Source organism: Molossus molossus, unplaced genomic scaffold (assembly GCF_014108415.1).
Source record: "Molossus molossus isolate mMolMol1 unplaced genomic scaffold, mMolMol1.p scaffold_m16_p_21, whole genome shotgun sequence".
Taxonomy (NCBI): Eukaryota; Metazoa; Chordata; class Mammalia; order Chiroptera; family Molossidae; genus Molossus; species Molossus molossus.
In genome coordinates, this window is record NW_023425357.1 from 9,345,033 (window position 1) to 9,365,654 (window position 20,622).

The 20,622-nt window shown below is 52.3% G+C and overlaps 1 protein-coding gene and 1 pseudogene across 1 annotated transcript in view; one reads left to right on the top strand and one right to left on the bottom strand.

Moving 5' to 3' along the window:
• Nucleotides 1–7,002, top strand: part of OPA3 (outer mitochondrial membrane lipid metabolism regulator OPA3) — a 40,855-nt gene extending 33,853 nt beyond the window's left edge. Inside the window, exon 2 of the mRNA XM_036274157.1 lies at nucleotides 4,920–7,002. Within this exon, the coding sequence (XP_036130050.1) occupies nucleotides 4,920–5,344 (425 nt within the window). The 3' untranslated portion in view covers nucleotides 5,345–7,002. The remainder of the gene's footprint in view (nucleotides 1–4,919) is intronic.
• LOC118638393 lies at nucleotides 2,665–2,927 on the bottom strand (annotated as a pseudogene).
• Nucleotides 7,003–20,622: the final 13,620 nt, after the last annotated feature.

Here is a 20,622-nt window from a genome sequence, read left to right on the forward strand (position 1 = left end):
GAAAGGGACACATCGAGTGGCTGCCACCCGCACGACCTACCAGGGCCGGGGACAAACTGCAACCGAGGTACGTGCCCTTAGCGGGAACCGAACCCGGGTCTCTCAGGACTGCAGGCCGATGCTTTAACCGCTGAGCCAAACCGGCCAGGGCTCAGTTGTATTTCTATATAGCAGCCTCAAGAAAATTAAAAATGGAATGCAAAATACTATAAATAATAATGTCAAACATATCAATACCCAGGAATTAATATAATGAAAGAAGTACAAGACATGCAGAGAAAATGAGAGACTGCATGGAGAGATGCCACATTCATGGATTGAAGGACAATGTTGGGAAGATGTCAGTGTTCTGAAAATAATCTGTAGATTCAATGGATTCCAACCAAAATCTAGGACAATGGCTTTCAACCTTTTAACTGTGTTCCAATTACACACACACTCACTCACACACACACAACAAGAACAAAAGTTTTGCGAAGCAGTACTTACCCTGATTACTTCAGATTGACTTTGATATTTTCTGTTGTTTCTTGATCACGTTTTTAATGCTGGTTTGGGCAACTAAATTGATTTCATTATCCACTAACGCGACGAAGTCTGCAGTTTTAAGTTCCTGTGGAAGCACCAAGTACCCTGGGCAAGCCATCCCCCACCACACTGGTCTCCCCAAGGCCAATGCCAGTCACTGGTGGGCGAGCTTCTTTTTCAGGAAGTCCACTGTCATTCATGGCCACAGTGTTGGAGTCTCCAGAGCACTTGGAATCTCCCCAGGCCTCCAGCGGCATGGTCACCTGTGGCCTGGCTGGGGAAGCCACAAGGAAGCAGCCTGGCAGAGCTAATGCTGGTCCCCCATCCTGAGTGGCCACCACCAGGCCCTACCCCTCCACCCTTCCTCCTCTACCCTCTTCCTCCTCTCCACCCCCACAGACTAGCAGGCTGCAGCAAACAGAAGTCATTGGTTCTTTTATATCAAAAGGGCAGAGCACCAAAAAGGAAGTTGAGAGCCCTGCTTTTTACCACACAAGCCACTGCCTTCTGACACGGGTGCCGTGTACCAAGTGGAAAATAAACGACAAACAGCCAGCAAAAGAACCAAAAACCCTGCCATTTTAGAAATGCCATGTGAGCGGAGACCAAGTCATTCTAGAAAGTCATTGCCCAGCTGAGAGCAAACCAGCATAGGGTGGCATTCGAAGTGGCTCGATGGCATGTAAGAACAGAGAAGCCATCTGACCTTGATCTAGAGAATGTCCTCCACGTGTCCCCCTTCATGACATGACACTGCAGAGGGGCTCCCCCAGCTTAGTCACATCACACTGAACAGTTTCCAGGAGCATTGCCTTGTCTGTGCTGTTTAGTTTTCTTGTTCTGCCTTGACTGCTGCACAGAGTGCAAGGGGCCTTGTTACAGGCACCAAACAGCCTGTGTGTGAAACCCCCATAATGTGAAAGGAGGTCTGGCCTGGGGATGGGGGAGTAGGGGCGCTAGTTTCTTCCCTGGCCACTTTGGAGCTGAGGGGAACAGTGAAAAGAGTGTAATAGGAGCATAAGAAGTGTATGCGGTGACCTGCGAATGGGGAAGCACGGGAGGGGAGCACAGACTGCATGGGACAAACTGCTCATCTGTCACGGTGGGGCTGGGAGGGGGTTGTTGTGTAACTGCAAGCAGATTTCCCCTTGAAAAGCTCAGAAATAGCCCGGCTGGTGTGGCTCGGTGGTTGAGCATTCACCCATGCACCAAGAGGTCACTGGTTTGATTCCTGGTCAGGGAACTTGCCCAGGTTGTGGGCCCAATCCCAGTGGGGTCATGCAGGAGGTGGCCAGTCGAAGTTCTCTCTCATCAGTGTTTCTGTCTCTCCCTCTCCCTTCCTATCTCTCTAAAATCAATAAAGGAAAAATATTTTTAAAAAAAGAAAAGCTCAGAAATAGAGATGAGTGATGTACGCTTATGATCAGATGTTGGCGAGATGATACAGGTGGAGAAGGCTGATTAGGGCAAGATTTGAGGGTATGTTTGAGGTGGGTCTAAGGATCAGGGCCAGGTGCGGGTGGTTTTAACTATTTTTTTTAATCCTCACCCGAGGATATGTTTATTGATTCGAGAGTTGGGGGGGAAAGGCGGGGAGAGAGAGAGAAACATTGATCAGTTGCCTCCCGTATGCTCCCTGACTGGGGATCAAACCTGCAAGCTAGGTATGTGCCCTGACCGGGAATCGAACCAGAAACACTTTTTTGGTGTACCAGACAATAATGCTCTAACCAATTGAGCCACCTGGCCAGGTCTGGCTTTGACTTTTAATTTTATAATGTATTTTCTTTTCATACACTGTGCTAGTGAGGGCAATGGTAGTTTTTTTGGTTTTGGTTGTTTCTTAACCAGATCCTGACTGCTGCATGGAAGACAGTTGCAGGGGCTGAGGCTGGGCTGGGGGGTGGAGAGGAGGTAGGGGACCCACTGACACTCAACAAGATATACTTGCTGAGCATCATCTATGTGCCTGGCCTGGTACTGGATGGTGCTGGGACACAGCAGTGACTGTGACAGCTCTGGGCCCTGTCCTCATGGGGCTCACAGCCCGTGCTGTGGCCATCAGGATGGGGTTGAACCGGATTGCGGTTTTCCAAGTAAGAATGTCTTCTTGGTCTGGAGTAGCAGGTTCCCTTTTTAGTAGATGCTTCCTATCTGCTGCTGGAACACAGCAGTTATGTCTTCTTCCTCCATTTCCAGCTGTGCAGGGGGGTCTGTTTCATTGATCCGCTGCCTCATTGACAAACCCTGTCGTTCACAATAGGCTTTCATTAGCTGACTAAGAAGTGTATGCCTCTTAGTCTTAAACTGCGCTGCAGAACCATCCTACCCACTGCCTTCAAATTAATATGATTGTTGTCCTCAGTCTTGACTCCTTCCTTGGGCTTTCCCTTGGCCATGGTGAGCACCGGAGTCTCCTCAACTTCTGCTTCACCAACAGGTAGCAGGTCTGCACCCACCGAGCACACCGCAGAAGGAGGCGGCAGTAGCAGAGCACTACGCTGCCCCTTTAAAAATTGACAGATTTGCCCTGGCTGGCTTGGCTCAGCAGCCGGAGCATCGGCCTGCAGTCCCGAGAGACCCAGGTTCAGTTCCCACTAAGGGCATGTACCTCAGTTGCAATTTGACCCCAGCCCTGGTTGGGTCGTGCAGGTGGCAGCCACTCGATGTGTCCCTTTCACTTCGATGTTTCTCTCTCTCTCCCTCTCCCTCTCCCTCCCTCTCTATCTGAACAAAAAATGGAAAAATGTCCTCAGGTGAGGATTAAAAAAAAACTTTTTTTTGACAGATTTGCCTAGCTGGTGTGGTTCAGTGGATTGAGCATTGTCCCAAGCACGAGGTTGCTGGTTTGATTCCTGGTCAGGGCACATGCCCTGGTTGCGGGCTTGATCCCTGGTGTGGGGTGTGCAGGAGGCAGCCGATCAATGTTTCTCTCCCTTTCTCTCTAAAAAAATCAATAAAAACATATATTTTTTTAAATTGACAAATTATATACCCTTTACTGCAATTTCAAATTGACAGTTAAAACTTCTCTTTGAAAGTTCAAGTAGTTACCAAGGATATAATCTGTAGTGTGTTGTGAGTATTGTCATTTTCAAACAGCTGGTGCGCCCTTCCTTTGAAGTGTCTAATGTCTAATGCAGTCCACCTCCTCTGGTGATCTGGTGCCAGCCATAAAAAAGAAAAGAAAAAAAAAGAAAAAAAAGAACAAACTCTTCTCTTACTGTCGGAAATTTTACATTCTTCCTCCTTGTCCTTGAACTTAACTTACAGCTCCCTTCTGTACAGAATTTTGCCTCATGAATTATGTATCATCAACCAAAATATGTACAGAAACTAAAATTTTAATTTTATTTAATTTCCTGTGACCATAAGTTTCTAAATGTTAAAAATATCTTCTTCTGGATTGAGTTACCTTTAAAATGATTATTAGTGCAAATTAATATAAAGCATTTCATGTATTATATATTTTTTCATGAATAATTATTAAACATTAAAATTAAAATGTGTTGAAAATGAATCTCCAAATAAGCTCGACAGGGCAATCCCATTAATTTCATGTGTCCTTAGATGAAGATTCATTATTACAGGAGTCAGGGTTCGGCATCAGTCCTGCCTTGGTTTTTAATGCTCAAGTGCCGAGAATTTTCCTTCACAAAGCAGCTAAGCAAGGCAGTTCCTGTTCCAGCAGCACCTGTCAACTCTTGAGCTACTTCCAAGGTATGTTTCCAAACCACAGTGAAGAGCTCACAACTCTTAGCGCCCTCTTCCGGGCTGATGGACAATTTAGGAGCCACCAGCCCTACAAAGAGGATTGGTTTCCCTGCGTTGACAGTCACTTAACCTCAATTCTCACATTTCATCTGCCCTTTCTTTGGATCCAGGAGGTCCCCCTCTGCCGCAGCCCTAACACGGCGTTTTGGGAATAACCGGAAAGAAAGGGGGTCGTCCTTTCTCCTGGGAAGTGGATGGGGCGAAAGTACCAGGGAGGGGGATAGGGGCTGGCCCGGGGTGGCTGGAGGGAGGAGCAGAGGGAGCTAAGCGTCTGGCAGTTAAGCCTTTACAGCTTCTGGGGACCCTGCTGGGGAGACCCTTGTGACCCTCCAAGGGCTCAGCTCCCAGTCTGAGGACCTCCCCTCCGGGGCAGGGTTTCTCATTCCTGACTGCTTGCCAGAATCTTCCTGGGATATTTAAAAAGCCCTCAGGGTCACACCCCAGGTCTGGTGAGTGGACATTCTGTGGGCGAGGCCGGTGCGGGTCTTGTTTAAAGAGCCCCCCGGCGATTCTGTTTGCCAGGGTCACTATCACTTCCACCTGGACCCCGAGGCGTGTTGGGGCGGGGCTGGCAGGGGGCTCGCAGAGCACGGGCTGACCCCTCTCTTCCCCTGCAGTGTACCACTGGGTGGAGATGCGGACCAAGATGCGCATCATGGGCTTCCGGGGCACAACCATCAAGCCACTGAACGAGGAGGCGGCTGCCGAGCTGGGCGCCGAACTCCTGGGCGAGGCCATCATCTTCATCGTGGGCGGCGGCTGCGTAGTGCTGGAGTACTGGCGCCACCAGGCGCAGCAGCGCCACAAGGAGGAGGAGCAGCGCACGGCCTGGGTCTCCATGCAGGCCGAGGTGGGCCGCCTGGCGCTGGCGCTCGAGGCGTTGCAGACACAGGTGCAGGCGGCGCCGGCGCCAGGCGCCCTGGCGGAGCTGCAGGCGCAGATGCAGGAGGTGCGCGCCCAGCTGCGCGCCCGGGAGGGGAACGCGCGGTCCACGCCCAAGACAGTGTCCGCGTCTGAGAAGTCGGAAGCTGCTGAAGCCTGAACTTGGATGTGGCCATGTGTGCCCTGGTGTGACCTTCCCGCATTACCCCTGCCCGTGCTGGCCCAGGAAACCACTGAAATCTTGATGAACTTGGTCTTTGGTCACCCCCTACTGGCCAATGGTACCTTCCACTGGGACTGTGAAGTGTTCCAGCATAGCCCCCTCCAACCTGTACCTTATTGGTACAGTCCACAGTGCTCGGCTCTCCACCCCTCATGCCCAACCTCACGGACCTGCAAGGCCCCAGCCAGCTGGACATCATGCCCACTCTTCTGGCAGAAGGAAAAAAAAATTGGAACCTGGACTTGAGCTGAATCAACCTGTCAACCTCCCCATTTACCTGATCAGTGTTACCTTTCCCTGGGACACTCATCCATTACACTGAACACCCCCTTCTTCAGTTGGTACAGACCACTGTCAGGAATGCAGCCTCTCTCCATGGACTTCGTCCTCCTCACTTTCTGAGGTGGGCTGTAGCCGAGCATCACCACGCTTTCGAGGGGGAAAGAAAGGATCCTGACTTTGAATTGATCCACAGAATACCTTTCCTTAAGCTGATCTGTGCTACCTTCTCAGTCCCTAAGTGGAATATTCCAACAGAGCCCCTCATCCTTCAGTCTCTGGCACAGCCCACTGGAATGTGCTGGTCTCAGGCAGTGCCCTCCCAACTCCCTTACATGGTGGAAGCATTGATTTGCCCAGGGTTCATCCAACCTGTCTTTCCCCGTTTACCTGTCCTCAGAGTCCCTGGGCCTTTCCTACCATCCCCCACTGTCTTCAGAGGCCTTCCTCAGGCAACTGCTGGCCATGGGTCAGGCGACCACTTCCCCCATGTTGCATTTAAATCCGTTGCTCTGTGGGCTCTTGCCCCCCTCCCCTGGGGCCGTGGACTGGTCCAGCAGTCCCTCTTCATGCACTGGGACCGCCTGCCTCCCCAGCCCCGCGTGCCACCTCCCTCTCACTGGCTGGTCTTACCTTCTTCGGTAGTTTCCTAGAGCTGCCAGAGCAAATGACCACAACTTGGTGGCTTAAAGCAACCAGAATTTATTCTCTCACAGTTCTAGAGGCCACAGGTCCAAAATCGAGTGTCAGTAGGGCCGCGCTCCCTCCAACGGCTTGAGTGAAAGACCCTTCCTGTCTCCTCCAGCTTCTGGTGTCTCCAGGTGCTCCTGGGCTTGTGGCTGCCTATCTCCATTCTCTGCCTCTGTCTTCACGTGGCCTTCTTCTGTCTCTCATAAAGACACCTGGCCATTGGATTTAGGCCCGCCCTAAGTCTACGAAAGACCCCTTTTCCAAAGAAGCTCATTTCACAAGCTCCATGGGTAAGGATGTAGACAAATCTTTTGGGGGGGGGGTATCACCATTCCACCCACTACACCTCCCCACCCCAAGTGCTGCCCACCCCGTGGGACACTGGGCTTTCCCCGCGTGGAGGAACGATCCAGGAACCACCCTTCACCACTTGGCTTCTCTTCCAGACTCACCAGTCTGGGTTCTATTTTTCAGACTGTAGATGTTTCTTAATTAAAGGAGCCCTGGGATGAGGAAGTCATCTCAAGGGTGTGTCTGAGAACCATTTTATGGATCTCCAAAATGGGTACAAAGCTTATTAAAATTAGGAGAGAAGCCCGGCCCGGTGTGGCTCAGTGGTTGAGCGTTGACCCATACACCAAGAGGTCGCCGGTTCGATTCCCGGTCAGGGCACATGCCCACGTTGTGGGCCTGATCCCCAGTGAGGGGCAGGCAGGAGGCAGCCAGTTGATGTTCTCTCTCATCGATGTTTCTGTCTCTCTCCCTTCCTCTCTCTAAAATCAAGAAAGGAAAAAAAATTAGGAGAGAAGCCAAGAGAGATTTCACAGGGATGAGTGAGTTGAGTCATCCTATGAACTCTCCCAGATGGGGAAAATGAAGCTCTGAAGGAGCAAAGTACATGCCCACAGCCACGAAGCCCACGAGGGACGGGAGTCAGCGCCACCGGGAAACACAGGAGCCCAGAGTGTCCTGGGTGCAGGGTGTTTGAGGGTACAGGTGTGTGGCAAGGAGGAAGATGAGGGAGGCAGATTATTGGGGGAAGGGCGGGAATCTACAGGGATCCCAGAAGCAGCACTGGGAGCGGGTGGCCCCCCATCCTTATCAGAGCAGCCCTGGACCACACCGAAGGTCTTGGCAGTTGGTGAATGGGGTTAGATTCATTTCATCTGGGCCCTTTTCAAGCGATGGGAGAGGTTTTCTGTCATTTCCCTGGGCAGTTAATAATGACCTGGACACACGACCTGGTAGAAAACCAGTAAACTGGAATTCTGAAACAGTTCTTTGTAGGAGAAGGGGAGATGGGTCCTGGGTGGGGGCTGGGGGAGTGAAAGCAGGAGTGACCTGAGCGAGTTGAATGACGAGGGAAGAAGGCAAGAGATACCACTGCCTGAGAGGGTGGTGGATGGAGGAGCCAGGTGAGCAGGCTCAGTGCCTGGTTTCCATGGTTACCCCTGAGGGGTTCACTGGCCCTGCCACCGTCAGATGGAATTCACTGAGCTCTGGTCGGGTGCCGGGCACTCTTCTAAGTGCTTTCCATGATCCCGGCAACATTTTCTTCATTTCCTTCATGAAGAAACAGGCACAGAAAGGGAAAGTCACCTGCCCAAGGGCTACACAGGCAGGGAAGAGGCAGAGGTGGGACATGAAGACGGGCAGTATGGGCCAAACCCCTGTCCCCACCCTGATGTAGCACTCACGCGCGTGAGGAGGAAAACAGCCCCTATGTGTCCTGACGTGTGGCCAGACCGGTGGGACGCAGCAGCTTCCCCCGCCAGGGAAGGGGGTCGGGGTGTGTGGAAGCGGAAGGAGCCCCCTCTCAAAATGCACGAGGCCAGAGGATGGGCAGTTCATTGCTCTGACTTACTACTAGCAAAAATTTTGTATGGATTTGCGACTTGAGGAGAGGGGTTAGAATAAATTTGTAATTCAGGTTGGTTGACTTCAAGTTGCTGTGCCGTTTCTTTTTTCATATTTGAAAAATCCCTGTTAACCTTTGCAAAAATGTCCTTCATTTATTCTTTCATCTAAAAAACTGTCACCCAGGTGCCCACTGTGCCCTGCCCTGTTCTGTGCCGCGTGGAGTCCCGGCAGTGACTGAGACAGCCTCAGCCCTCCCTCACAGGACTCGCAGGCCAGTGGGGAGACAGGTGCACAGACATTATTTCCCAGCGCTACTGCGCCTCTGGTTATTTGGGAATTAGGGGCCAGGCTGATTCCAGACTCCTCCCTCCTGAAGTACTCGGGGCTTTTGCGAATAAAGAACAGAAACCCTTGCACACTGGCTCACGAGAGCCTCAAACTGTGTTCAAGAACTCTCCCTCCCGTCTCCTGCAGGCCCCGTTGGCCCCCATGTTGCTGTCCCTGCCTGGCGGGCCCTTGCCTGGTGAGAGCCACCCCAGGAGAAAATGGACTTCACAGAGCCCCTGCCTGATCCTTGGCCCATCCCCGTATGAGCCACTGTCGCGCTGAGTGGCTAGGCTGGGTCCCCCAGCCCCAAGGACAGAGGGAGGGGAGGAACACGCCCAAAGGAGAATTGAGTGGGTATCATCTACCCACACCAAGAGCCTGGCCCCATTCTAGTAGCTGAATCAGCAGGGAACAGACAAAGTCCCTGCCATTGTGGAGCTAATACTGGTGTGGGAGAGGGACAGTAAAGAAGTGAACAATTGTAATACATTCAACAATAAAGATGAGTTTAAAAAAACAGAACTGACCTGGTGTCTGAGTTCAGGAGTAATGGGGAAGGCTGGTTTTGGTCAGGGTCATGGAGGAAGCAACATTTGAGATGAGCCTTGAAGGCACTGCTTGGGAATGAGAAAGAGCTATTAGTATATACAAAGGCCCTGAGGCAGGAATGGGATCGACCTATTCCTGGAACAGCAAAAGGCTCTGTTACAGGAATAGAGCAGGGGTTGGTGGACTAAGGCTCTGAAACCAAATCCAGTGATCACAGTCACACTCATCCATTTATAGACAGGGCTGGGCAAAAGTAGGTTTACTACCAGGCCTGCGTGGCTCAGTGGACTGAGCGTCATCCCACGGACTAAGAGGTCCGGGTTCCATTCCTGGTCAGGCAGGGCACATGCCCGGTTGCTATCATATGGCCATCAACGACGAACGTATTTAGTATCCAGCCCTTTACATAAAGAGTTCACTGACCCCTGGAATAGAGGAAGTAATGGGAGCGGGAGGGGGTCAGGAGAACAAAGGCCTGTCCCCTTGCCTCAGTTGGCAGGACTGGAGGGTCCCACCAGCTCCAGACGCCCTTCAGGTGGACTGTTGGGACTGCGGTCATTTAGCTTCTTCCTTCCCAGCCCTACTTCCCTCACTCCCCACCCACAGGAGCTGTTCCCAAGGCTCCGCAGTGACCCTGCTGCATGGTCTCAGCCTCCATCTCGCTCTGTGGCATACAGTTCTGTAATCCACCACGCACGTGCAGCATTTCCACAGTAATTCAGTTCACCCTGTAGACGTGCGTTATAAATATTGCAGCATGAATACATTGTGGCATAGAATACAATGATATATAAAAATATATTTTATGTAATATGTAATGTAGCATTGTACATTACATGTTGCGTGTGTTTATATATATATATCATTGGAGTGGCAGTTTCACTAAATAATTCCCCTAATATGTGCCGTCTGTTTCCTATTGCATTCCATTTCATAAAGAGAAGTACAGATACCTATGTGGATATATACCTAATATGTATTACCAACACATGAACTCTATTGTATGTATTATATAACATGGGTTATATTTTAATATCATACATTATATATTAGTATCTTGGTAGAACAAAAGTTTTGCTTAACAATACTTGCCCTTACCCTGTGCAGTGTACTGTCACTTTCTATTCTCTTTTCTTCTATGTCATAGAAGCCTGCGCACATGTGTTATTACACATCCTGCATGAAGTAGGCTGCCTTGGGCCGTGGTGAAGATTGGCTTTCACTCTGGGTGAGCAGAGGAAGGATGTGAGCTGACTTTTGTTTTGTTTTCTTAATCCTCGCCTGAGGATACATTTCTGTTACTTCAATCCATCAAGCTCACAGTGACATGTTGCAGCAGCCACAGGAAACTGGTGCGCTCTGGCCATCTCTCTGCTGCCCCATCTGAGGAGCTCTGACCTCTCCATTAAAGAAGGGATAGGCCGGCCCTGGCCAGTTTGGCACAGTGGCTAGAGCGTCGGCCGGCAGTCCAGAGAGACCCGGGTTCGGTTCCCGCTAGGGGCGCGTACCTCGGTTGCAGTTTGTCCCTGGCCCTGGTTGGTCGTGCGGGTGGCAGCCACTCGATGTGTCCCTTTCACGTCAATGTTTCTTTTTCTCTCTCTTCCTCTCTCTCCCTCCCACTCTATCTGAACAAAAAATGGAAAAAAATGTCCTCGGGTGAGGATTAAAAAAAAAAAAGAAGGGAAGGAATGGAACCCGTGACTCATTGGTGTGCGGCCGCCCAGCCAGTGCAGCTCAGTGGTTGAGCGTCGACCCATGGACTGAGAGGTCACCAGTTCGATACCCAGTCAGCACACACGCCCAGGTTGTGGGCCTGATCCCCAGTGGGGGGCATGCAGGAGGCGGCCAGTCAATGTTCTCTCTCATCGATGTTTCCATCTCTTGCTCCCTCTCCCTTCCTCTTTCTCTAAAATCAATAAAGAAAAAAGAAGAAATGGAAAGCAGTTTACTGTGCTTTGTAACCAGCACTTCCTGTTAGTACGTGTCTGTAAGGTAGCCAGGTGCCGCCGGTGGGAGGTGGGAAGAAACCGAAAAGCCAAACAGCCGAATAAGCAGAAATCGGGCTTTATTGGGTGCACTCCGGGCGGGCTCACAGACTCCGGGGGTCGAGTCCGAGAAGCCACGCCCGATGCTGGGGTTTGTGATTTTTATATCCGCGCCTGTGGCAGCAGGAACTTGTTGTTAGGTTAGGTCCTGAGGGGCTACGCGTGGGGGCCCCTGGAATGTGAGTCTATTGTCCCAGAGCAAACAGTTCCTGGACTAGGACAGGAGAATGGGACAGGAGTTGATCTATGCGTTCGGGGCAAACAGTTCCTGAAACAGGGTGGGAGTTTAGGTTGGGTAAGCGAGGTAACGGCTGAGCAGTTTGCCTGGCTCCAGTTCCCAGGCTCTCGGACATTCCCGACTCTGTGATATAGGAACAGGGGCCAGGTCATCTTTCTGACTCCTTCCTGCTGGACGGGGGCGGCGTCAGAGGGGGGGTGGTCCGAGTCCGGGGGACTGGTCAAAGGCTGGTAATGTTGTAGCATCATTTGGTGGACCTCTATTGTCCCTGTGAGCTGTGCGAGTCGGTCCTGGATGAAGCGGAGAAAACGGGGCAATTAGCAGTATAATTATTATGATGATGGTTGGGCCGAGGAGGGGGAGGGGTAAGGAGGACATGGAGGAATTCCACCAGGAGGAGGCGTCTACAGAGAACTTTTGTTTTTTTAGTTCTGAACTTAGCTGGTGGAGGGTTTCAATGCGGGTTTCTACCAAACCTGATTCGTTGATATAATAGCAACATTCTTCCCCAAGAAAGAGACAGGTTCCTCCGTGTTCCGCTGTGAGGAGGTCCAGGGCCCTTCGATTCTGCATCGACAGCTGGGCCAGGGAGGTGATCTGCCTCTGGAGAGAAGCTAGGGACTCAGCCGAGCTGTCAATAGCAATCTGAAATTGAGATTCTAAGCGTCCTGAGGTGACTAAGGAGTGTGCCAGGGCACCCCCTCCCAGTCCAGCGGCGACAGCCGAGGCTGAGAGGGAGAGTCCCACTAAAAGGGGTAAAAAGATTGCCCGCTTTTGTTTCGGGTTGTAATATATGTATTTTTGTTGGAATTCAGCAGGTGTATAGACCATGAGTTGGGGGGTTAGGGTGACAGGCAGGCAGAGAAGAGTGGGATCCAAGGGGGTCGAGAGGGTTTTCGATAAGGTATGATTACACCAGAAGAAATAGCCTTTAGGGGCAGTCAAGTTGAAAGTGGGAGATTGTGTGACATTGCAAAGGTTGGATGAACTGTTACTGTAACAAAAGGGAATTTGAGAGAGATCAGGAGGCATATATAGGGCTACATCAGCAAGAGGAGTCATGAGTTTTGGTGCGGTGGACATCCCGGAGCAGTTGAGAGCAGCGGGATAAGGGACCGCAGGCACAGGAGGTTTTCCTAAGGCTGCACACACTAAACAAGATGAGAGGTTGCCTGCCCCAGTGAGATTGGCTAGTATTAGACCCTCCTGGAGGAGAGAGAGCCATGAAAAGGGGGAGGTTTAGATTGCTCTAAGATTTCGAGGCAGGAGTGTGTAGAGACGGGCAGGTCAGAGACGGGAAGGAGGGTAGCTGGATTGAGAGGGCTACAGTTGGAGGGGGTGATAGAGGGGTTTTCTATAAAGAGGAGGTGGTACAGCTGGAGTCGGGAGGGCCCAAGATGGGCCAGAGCCTGGTGTGAGAGAAGGTCTGTAAGGCGATGGGGGGAGAAGACCTGTAATGGTTGTTGGAGGTTGATTTTCAGAGCCTCGGTGGTGAGATCGGCTGCAGCTGCAAGAGCTCGGAGACAGGGTTGCCATCCGCGAACCGTAGGGTCCAGCTGTCTGGAGAGATAGGCTACCGGGACCAGAGTTGGACCCGTCGGTTGGGCTAAGACTCCGAGAGCTAAGTGGTGTCTCTCCTCAGTATATAGGACGAAGGGTCGTGAGGGATGAGGTAAGGCCAGGGCCGAGGCTGAGCAGAGGGCCTTCAGGAGGGCCGAGAAGGCCTGGCGAACGCCTTCGGGGGATGTCAAGGGCCCCTCGGGCGTTTCTTTGGCCGCCAGATAGAGGGGTTTGGCTAGAAGGGCAAAGCCTGGGACCCAGTGGTGAAAGAAGCCTACCAGTCCCAGAAATGACTGGATTTCAGCCGCCGAGTTAGGGGGCTGCAGGCCCCGAAGAGCCTGTAGCCTGTCGGTGGTAATGGCTCGATAGGTCGGGGTGACTAGGAGGCCAAGGTAAGTGACAGACGAGGTGGCTATTTGTGCCTTCTTGGCGGATACCCGATATCCCTTGCTGCAAAGGAAATTCAGTAGGAGGGTGGTGGCCGTGAGGCAATCGGCCTTGGTTGGTGAGCAGATCAGAAGATCGTCTACATATTGTAAAAGGGTGGAGGGAGTTAAATTGCAAGCAAGTAGGTCTGCAGCTAATGCTTGTCCAAATAGGTGAGAACTGTCCCGGAATCCTTGGGGGAGGACCGTCCAGGTCAGTTGTTGAGCGGTATTGGAAACAGGGTCCTCCCAGGTAAAGGCAAATAGGAAGTGGGAATCCGGGTGGGGGGATATAGTGAAGAAGGCATCCTTGCGGTCAAGGACCGAAAAATGGGTGGTGGTAGGGGGAATGTGAGAGAGAAGGGTGTAGGGATTAGGGACTATTGGGGAAATGGGGACGACCGCCGCGTTGATGATGCGGAGGTCCTGAACAAGGGGTACTGTCCTGAGGCCTTTTTAACGGGGAGAATGGGAGTATTACAAGGTGAATTGGTGGGGATCAGGAGGCCTTGTGTGCTAAGCCTGGTGATCATGGGCAGGAGTCCCATCCTATGAGCGTGCGAGATGGGGAATTGCGGGCGGTTAGGAAAAGAAGATGAGTCTTTGAGTTTAATTAAAACAGGAGTGTGGTGGGAAGCAATGGTGGGGGTATCCGTGTCCCAGACCTCGGGGTGGACTCCAGGTAGGAGCTGGACGTTGGGGTCTGGGTCAGGCTCAAGGTCGGGGCCTGGCACCAGTGCCAGCAAGAAGGTCTGTTTCGGGGAGAATGAGATGCTTGCCTGGAGTTTGGACAGAATGTCTCTCCCTAGGAGGGGGACTGGACATGAGGGCATGACTAGGAAGGAGTGGGAGAACGGGTGACCCTCAAATAGGCAGTTAAGGAGGGTCGTCCGCCGTGGGGTCGAGGGTGATCCATCAGTTCCCATGACCAAGACCTGGGAAGAAACTGTAAGGCCCGAATGAGAGGGAAGGACAGAGTAGGTGGCCCCCGTGTCTACCAAAAAGGAGACAGACTTACCCGCTACCTGGAGCGTGACCCTGGGCTCGGCGAGGGTAACCGGAGTCGAAGAGCCAGGGCCCCCTCAGTCGTCCATTAGCCCCAGCAGTTCTAGGGCCAGGAACGTCTGGTTCTCAGTCCCCCTGCATTGAGGTGCCGAGGGCTGAGCCAGGGTCGGGCAGTCCGACTTCCACTGGCCCATTTGTTTGCATCGAGGGCAAGGCTTGGTGGGGGGCCTGGGCTGCGGACAGGCCTTCGCCCAGTGGCCTTCCTTTCCGCATTTGTTTTTTTTATTTTATTTTATTTTTTCATCCTCACCAGAGGACATTTTTCCATTTTTTGCACAGATAGAGTGGGAGGGAGAGAGAGGAAGAGAGAGAGAGAGAAACATCGACGTGAAAGGGACACATCGAGTGGCTGCCACCTGCACGACCAACCAGGGCCGGGGACAAACTGCAACTGAGGTACGTGCCCTTAGCGGGAACCGAACCCGGGTCTCTCCGGACCGCAGGCTGACGCTCTAACCGCTGAGCCAAACCGGCCAGGGCTTCCTTTCCGCATTTGAAACAGGCGCCCAGGGGCGTGCGCTGTCCTCCTTTGGAGGTCAGTCTTTTTGCTGGTTCTCCTGCCGGCCGGAGGGCTGCCACCAAGGCTTGGGTCAGAGGCTAACTTTCTGCTGCAGCCGCGCCTGCCGGGCGTTAAAAACTTTAAAAGCCATTTTTGCCAGGTCTTGGATGGGAGTCTCAGGGCCCTCTTCAGCCTTTTTTAGTTTTTTCCTGATATCTGGGGCGGACTGAGAGATAAAGTGAGATGCTAGGATTGTGGCCCCGTTGCGGGACCCCGGGTCTAGGCGGGTGTAGCGAACCAGGGCCTCCTGCAGGCAGTTGAGAAAAAGGGCCGGGTTCTCTTCGGGGAGCTGGGTAATTTCTCTCAATTTGTCATAGTTACTACTTTATTGGAGACTGCGTCCATACCCTGAAGGAGGTATCGGAGCATGAGGTTCCGGCGCGGAATATCAGATCCAGGGCCGGCCTGATAGTTCCCCAGGATCGTCCTGGGGAACTGCTTCATGGCCGAGGGGACAGTATTGTCTACCAGGTGGTCTCTATCTGCCTGCTGCCTGGCGGCAGAGAGGATACGCTCGTGTTCCTCAGGGGTGAGAGTGGAGGTGCAGATTACTTTGATGTCGTGCCATGTCAGGTCATAAGTCTGGGACAGGTATCGGAACTCTCTGATGTAGGTTGAGGGGTCAGCTGAGAAGGATCCTAACCGCTTTTCAATCTGAGAGAGGTCCTGGAGGGAGAAGGGGACATGCACCCGCACCAGTCCTTCTGCCCCAGCCACCTCGCGGAGAGGGGCCAGGACAGCAGGCGGGGATTGGGGAGTGCGAGATCGGGTATGGGCTGCTATGGGAGAGCCCAGGGGGTCAGCAGGAGGTGGGGCAGCGGGAGCCGGGTCCCGGGGGTCTTCTCTGAGGAGGTTTGGGGGAGGCGATAGGTGATCAGGGAGGTCATCGGGCAGAGAGTAAGGAGGGGGGTCTATAGGAGGTGCCTTTGGAGAAGGGGAAGTCTGGGCTAGGAGAATCTGGAGAGTGGAGCAGTGTGAGCAAAGGTCAGGGCAGGAGCGCAGGTCCCCAAAAGCCTGAATGTATGGGATCTCAGAGTCCTTTCCGGTCTGCCGGCAAAAATTGTAGGCCAAGCGACCTGGGCTTGTGGAGGGTCTGGGAGTATCCCAATTTGGAGAAATTTATAAGAAGACATCCCAGCCCTGGCCGGTTTGGCTCAGCAGTTAGAGCGTCGGCCTGCGGTCCGGAGAGACCCGGGTTCGGTTCCCACTAAGGGCAAGTACTTCGGTTGCAGTTTGTCCCCGGCCCTGGTTGGTCGTGTGGGTGGCAACCACTCGATGTGTCCCTTTCACGTCGATGTTTCTCTCTCTCTCTCTTCCTCTCTCTTCCTCCTACTCTATCTGTACAAAAAATGGAAAAATGTCCTCGGGTGAGGATTTAAAAAAAAAAGAAGACATCCCAAAGGACTCTTAGGGTCTATTTTGGATTCGGAGTTCCCCATAATTTAGTGGCCTTCCGGACCCCTAAGTGTCGGAGGAGAAAGGGTATGAGGGAGGCGTCCCTTCCGGATACCCGTCTCCGGACAGATAGAGGGGTGAGTGAAAGGCGTCCCTTTCAATCAGTCCCCCTATATAGACTCCAGGAGTCGTGAGGGGAGGGCTCTCGGAGGAGAGACCCTGGTGGGGTGGCGGGGACACAGGGGTCCTGTGCAGGGAAAGGGATCGAATTACTTACGGTTGCAAGCCCTATCTGCAGGGAGCTCCGAATTCAAAGCGGTGGAAATCAAAGCGGTGGAGGGCGGCACGGGGCAGGGAGAGGGGCGGGGGGGCCTCTCACCTCAGCCTGCAGGGACCGAGGCGGTCGCAAAACCCCTCTCCTGGGTTTCCGCACCAGATGTAAGGTAGCCAGGCGCCGCCTGTGGGAGGTGGGAAGAAACCGAAGAGCCAAACAGCCGAATAAGCAGAAATCGGGCTTTATTGGGTACACTCCGGGCGGGTTCACAGACTCGGGGGGTCGAGTCCGAGAAGCCGCGCCCGATGCTGGGGTTTGTGATTTTTATATCCGCGCCTGTGGCAGCGGGAACTTGTTGTTAGGTTAGGTCCCGAGGGGCTACGCATGGGGGCCCCTGGAATGGGAGTCTGTTGTCCCGGAGCAAACAGTTCCTGGACTAGGACAGGAGAATGGGACAGGAGTTGATCTATGAGTTCGGGGCAAACAGTTCCTGAAACAGGGAGGGAGTCTAGGTTGGGTAAGCGAGGTATTGGCTGAACAGTTTGCCTGGTGCCAGTTCCCAGGCCATCGGACAGTGTCAGCATTTACAACATGGACTATGTCATCATTACTGCGGGATTACTGAGGTGATTATCCTCACGTAATTATAAATGAATACATTAACAAGCCGATACTCCCAGAAATTGTACCTATCAGTTGACATTTGTTTCCCTTGGGAATATCTAGGTGTGGCATTGCTAGGTGATAGGACAAGCGGACCCTTACCCTTAGGAGACATTGCTGTCACTACCTTTTTTTTTTTTTTTATCCTCACCCGAGGACATTTTTCCATTTTTTGTACAGATAGAGTGAGAGAGAGAGAGGAAGAGAGAGAGAGAGAGAGAGAAACATCGATGTGAAAGGGACACATCGAGTGGCTGCCACCCGCACGACCAACCAGGGCCGGGGACAAACTGCAACCAAGGTTCATGCCCTTAGCGGGAACCGAACCCGGGTCTCTCTGGACCGCAGGCCAACGCTCTAACCGCTGAGCCAAACTGGCCAGGGCACTACCTTTTTTTTTTTAATCATCACCTGAGGATACTTTTCTATTTATCTTCAGACAGAGTAGGAGGGGGTAAGAGGGAGCGAAAGAGAGAGAGAGAGAAACATCGATGTGAGAGGGACACATTGACTGGCTGCTTCCCGCACGACACCAACCGGGCCGGGAATGAACCGCAACCGAGGTACAAGCCCTTGGCCAGGATCGAACCTGTGACTCATTGGTCTGAGGGCCAATGCTCTACCTCTGAGCCAAACTGGCCAGGGCTCCTCACTGCTTTTTAAAGTGAGTGTTTCAAGACATCCTCCTCCCGCTCCCTCCCCACATCGCACCCCCTGCACTAAAGCTCTGGTAGCTCCATGTCACAGACAGTGCTCCACAGCGACAGTCCTTTGTTTTCCTGTTTCTTTTCTTTTGGTAAGTGGTATCTTTGGTAGTGGTATCTTTTTGCGGGCTTGTCTTTCTCTGATGAATAATGATGTCGAGCATCTTCGATTGCTTATTGGCTATTCTTACTGTCTTCTTTCAGAAAGATAATAATTATATCTGTTCAAGAATTTTATCCATTGTATTAGTTCCCGTGTCTGCGGTTAACAAATTACATCAGCCTTGGTGGCTGAAACAATACAGATATTCACGTACAGTTCTGGAGGCCAGAAAACTGAAGTCAGTATCACTGGGCTGAACATCAAGATGTTGGCACCCTGGGCCTCCCTCCAAGGGACCCAGGGAGGGTCCTTCCTGACTATTCCAGCTTGTGGGGGCTCCAGGCATTACTGCATCGCTCCAGTCTCGTCTTCACATGCCTCCTCCTCTGGGTTTAGGGCTCACCTGAGTAATTCAGGATGATCTGATCTTTTTTTTTTTTTAATTGAGAGAGACAGAGAAAGAGACATCGATTTTTTTCTGGCCAGGGCCAGGATGGTCTCATCTTGAGTTCCTTAAATTGATGACCTCTGCAAATGTTTGGCCAAATTAAGCAAACACACACATTCCAGGGATTTGGGTGTGGCCGTTTCTTCAGCACCTTTCCACCTACTACAGGGATCATATCTCTCCCTGCCTCCCCGGAGTGAGAACACTGTGGGTGGTGTTTAGGGCCCACCCGCTAACCCAGGATCATTTCCCCATGTCAGAATCTAACTTCAGCCCGTCTGCAAAGTCCTTTGGCCGTGTAAAGTAAGAGTCACCGGTGTGGCCCTGGCCAGTTTGGCTCAGCAGTTAGAGCATCCGCCTGCGGTCTGGAGAGACCCGGGTTCGGTTCCCGCTAAGGGCATGTACCTCGGTTGCAGTTTGTCCCCGGCCCTGGTTGGTCGTGCGGGTGGCAGCCACTCGATGTGTCCCTTCACGTCGATGTTTCTCTCTCTCTCTCTCTCTCTTCCTCTCTCTCCCTCCCACTCTATCTGTACAAAAAATGGAAAAATATCCTCGGGTGAGGATAAAAAAAAAAGTTTAAAAAAAAAAAAAAGAGAGTCACCGGTGTGTGGGTTGGGATGTGGACATATTTGGGGACCACTATGTAATGTACCAAATCCATTATTTTTAGGCTTTCGTCTTTCTCCCAGTGACTTGCAGGTGGTCTTTGCTGAATCTGCAGACCACCCCCTTTGTTTGAGGTGGGGATACTTCCTGGGAAACCACTCCCTGGAGCCTTGGGGTGAGAAGATTGCCGTGCGTGCGGGGTGTGGTCTGTGTTTCCCTGATGATCACAGTGGGCTCTGCACATTCCAAGCTGTTGATCGGACGTTGGCATTCCTGTCAGTAATGACTGCTGTACCTGTCCTTAATGCTCCTTTGTGGTGTCTTCTGTCCTACATAAGTTTTTCTGGTTTTAATAAACCAGATTTCCCCATCTTTTCCTTTATGGCTCTTCCTCTTCTTCCCTTGTTTGGGAAGAGCTTCTTCACCCCAACTTACAAGCACCCCCACCCCAGGAGTGCAGGGTGTTTATGATCCGCTTTTGCAGAGGAGGACACTGAAGGACGCAGGAAATGAATCTCTTCCATTTCACATTTCTCAGGTTCCAGGCACTGTGTGAGGATTTTGTGGAAGTTATATCTTGGATCCTTGAATTTCCTCATGTTGGGGGTCCCCAAAACCACCCTCAGGCGCGACGATTTACTAGAAGGACTCACAGGACTTAGAAAGTTGTACACAATCCGGCTAGTGTGGCTCACTAGTTGAGCATCGACTCATGCACCAAGAGGTCACCGGTTCAATTCCTGGTCAGGGCACGGGCCGAGGTTGTGGGCCCGACCCCCAGTGGGGGACATGCAAGAGGCGGCCAATCGATGTTCTCTCTCATCGATGTTTCTATCTCTTTCTCCCTCTCACTTCCTCTTTCTCTAAAATCAATAAAGGAAAAAAAAATTTTTTTAAAAGAAGAGAAAGCTGGTACACAGATGGTTACAGTTTATGACAGTGAAAGGATACAGATTAAATTCAACAAAGGACAAAGGCCTGTGGAGCAAAGCCCAGGAGAGACCAGGTGCAGCAGGAACAGCATGTGCAAAGGCCCAGAGATGAGAGAGAAGGGTCTGGGCATGAGAAAAACTTAACATCCCAGTCCTGGAGCTTCGAGTATATGTTACGTGAGCCGGGTGTGGAGAGCGTGAGCCGGGTGTGGAGAGCGTGAGCCGGGTGTAGAGAGCGTGAGCCGGGTGTAGAGAGCGTGAGCCGGGTGTGGAGAGCGTGAGCCGGGTGTGGAGAGCGTGAGCCAGGTGTGGAGAGCGTGAGCCGGGTGTGGAGAGTGTGAGCCGGGTGTGGAGAGCGTGAGCTGGGTGTGGAGAGCGTGAGCTGGGTGTGGAGAGCGTGAGCCAGGTGTGGAGAGCGTGAGCCGGGTGTGGAGAGCGTGAGCCGGGTGTAGAGAGCGTGAGCCGGGTGTGGAGAGCGTGAGCCGGGTGTGGA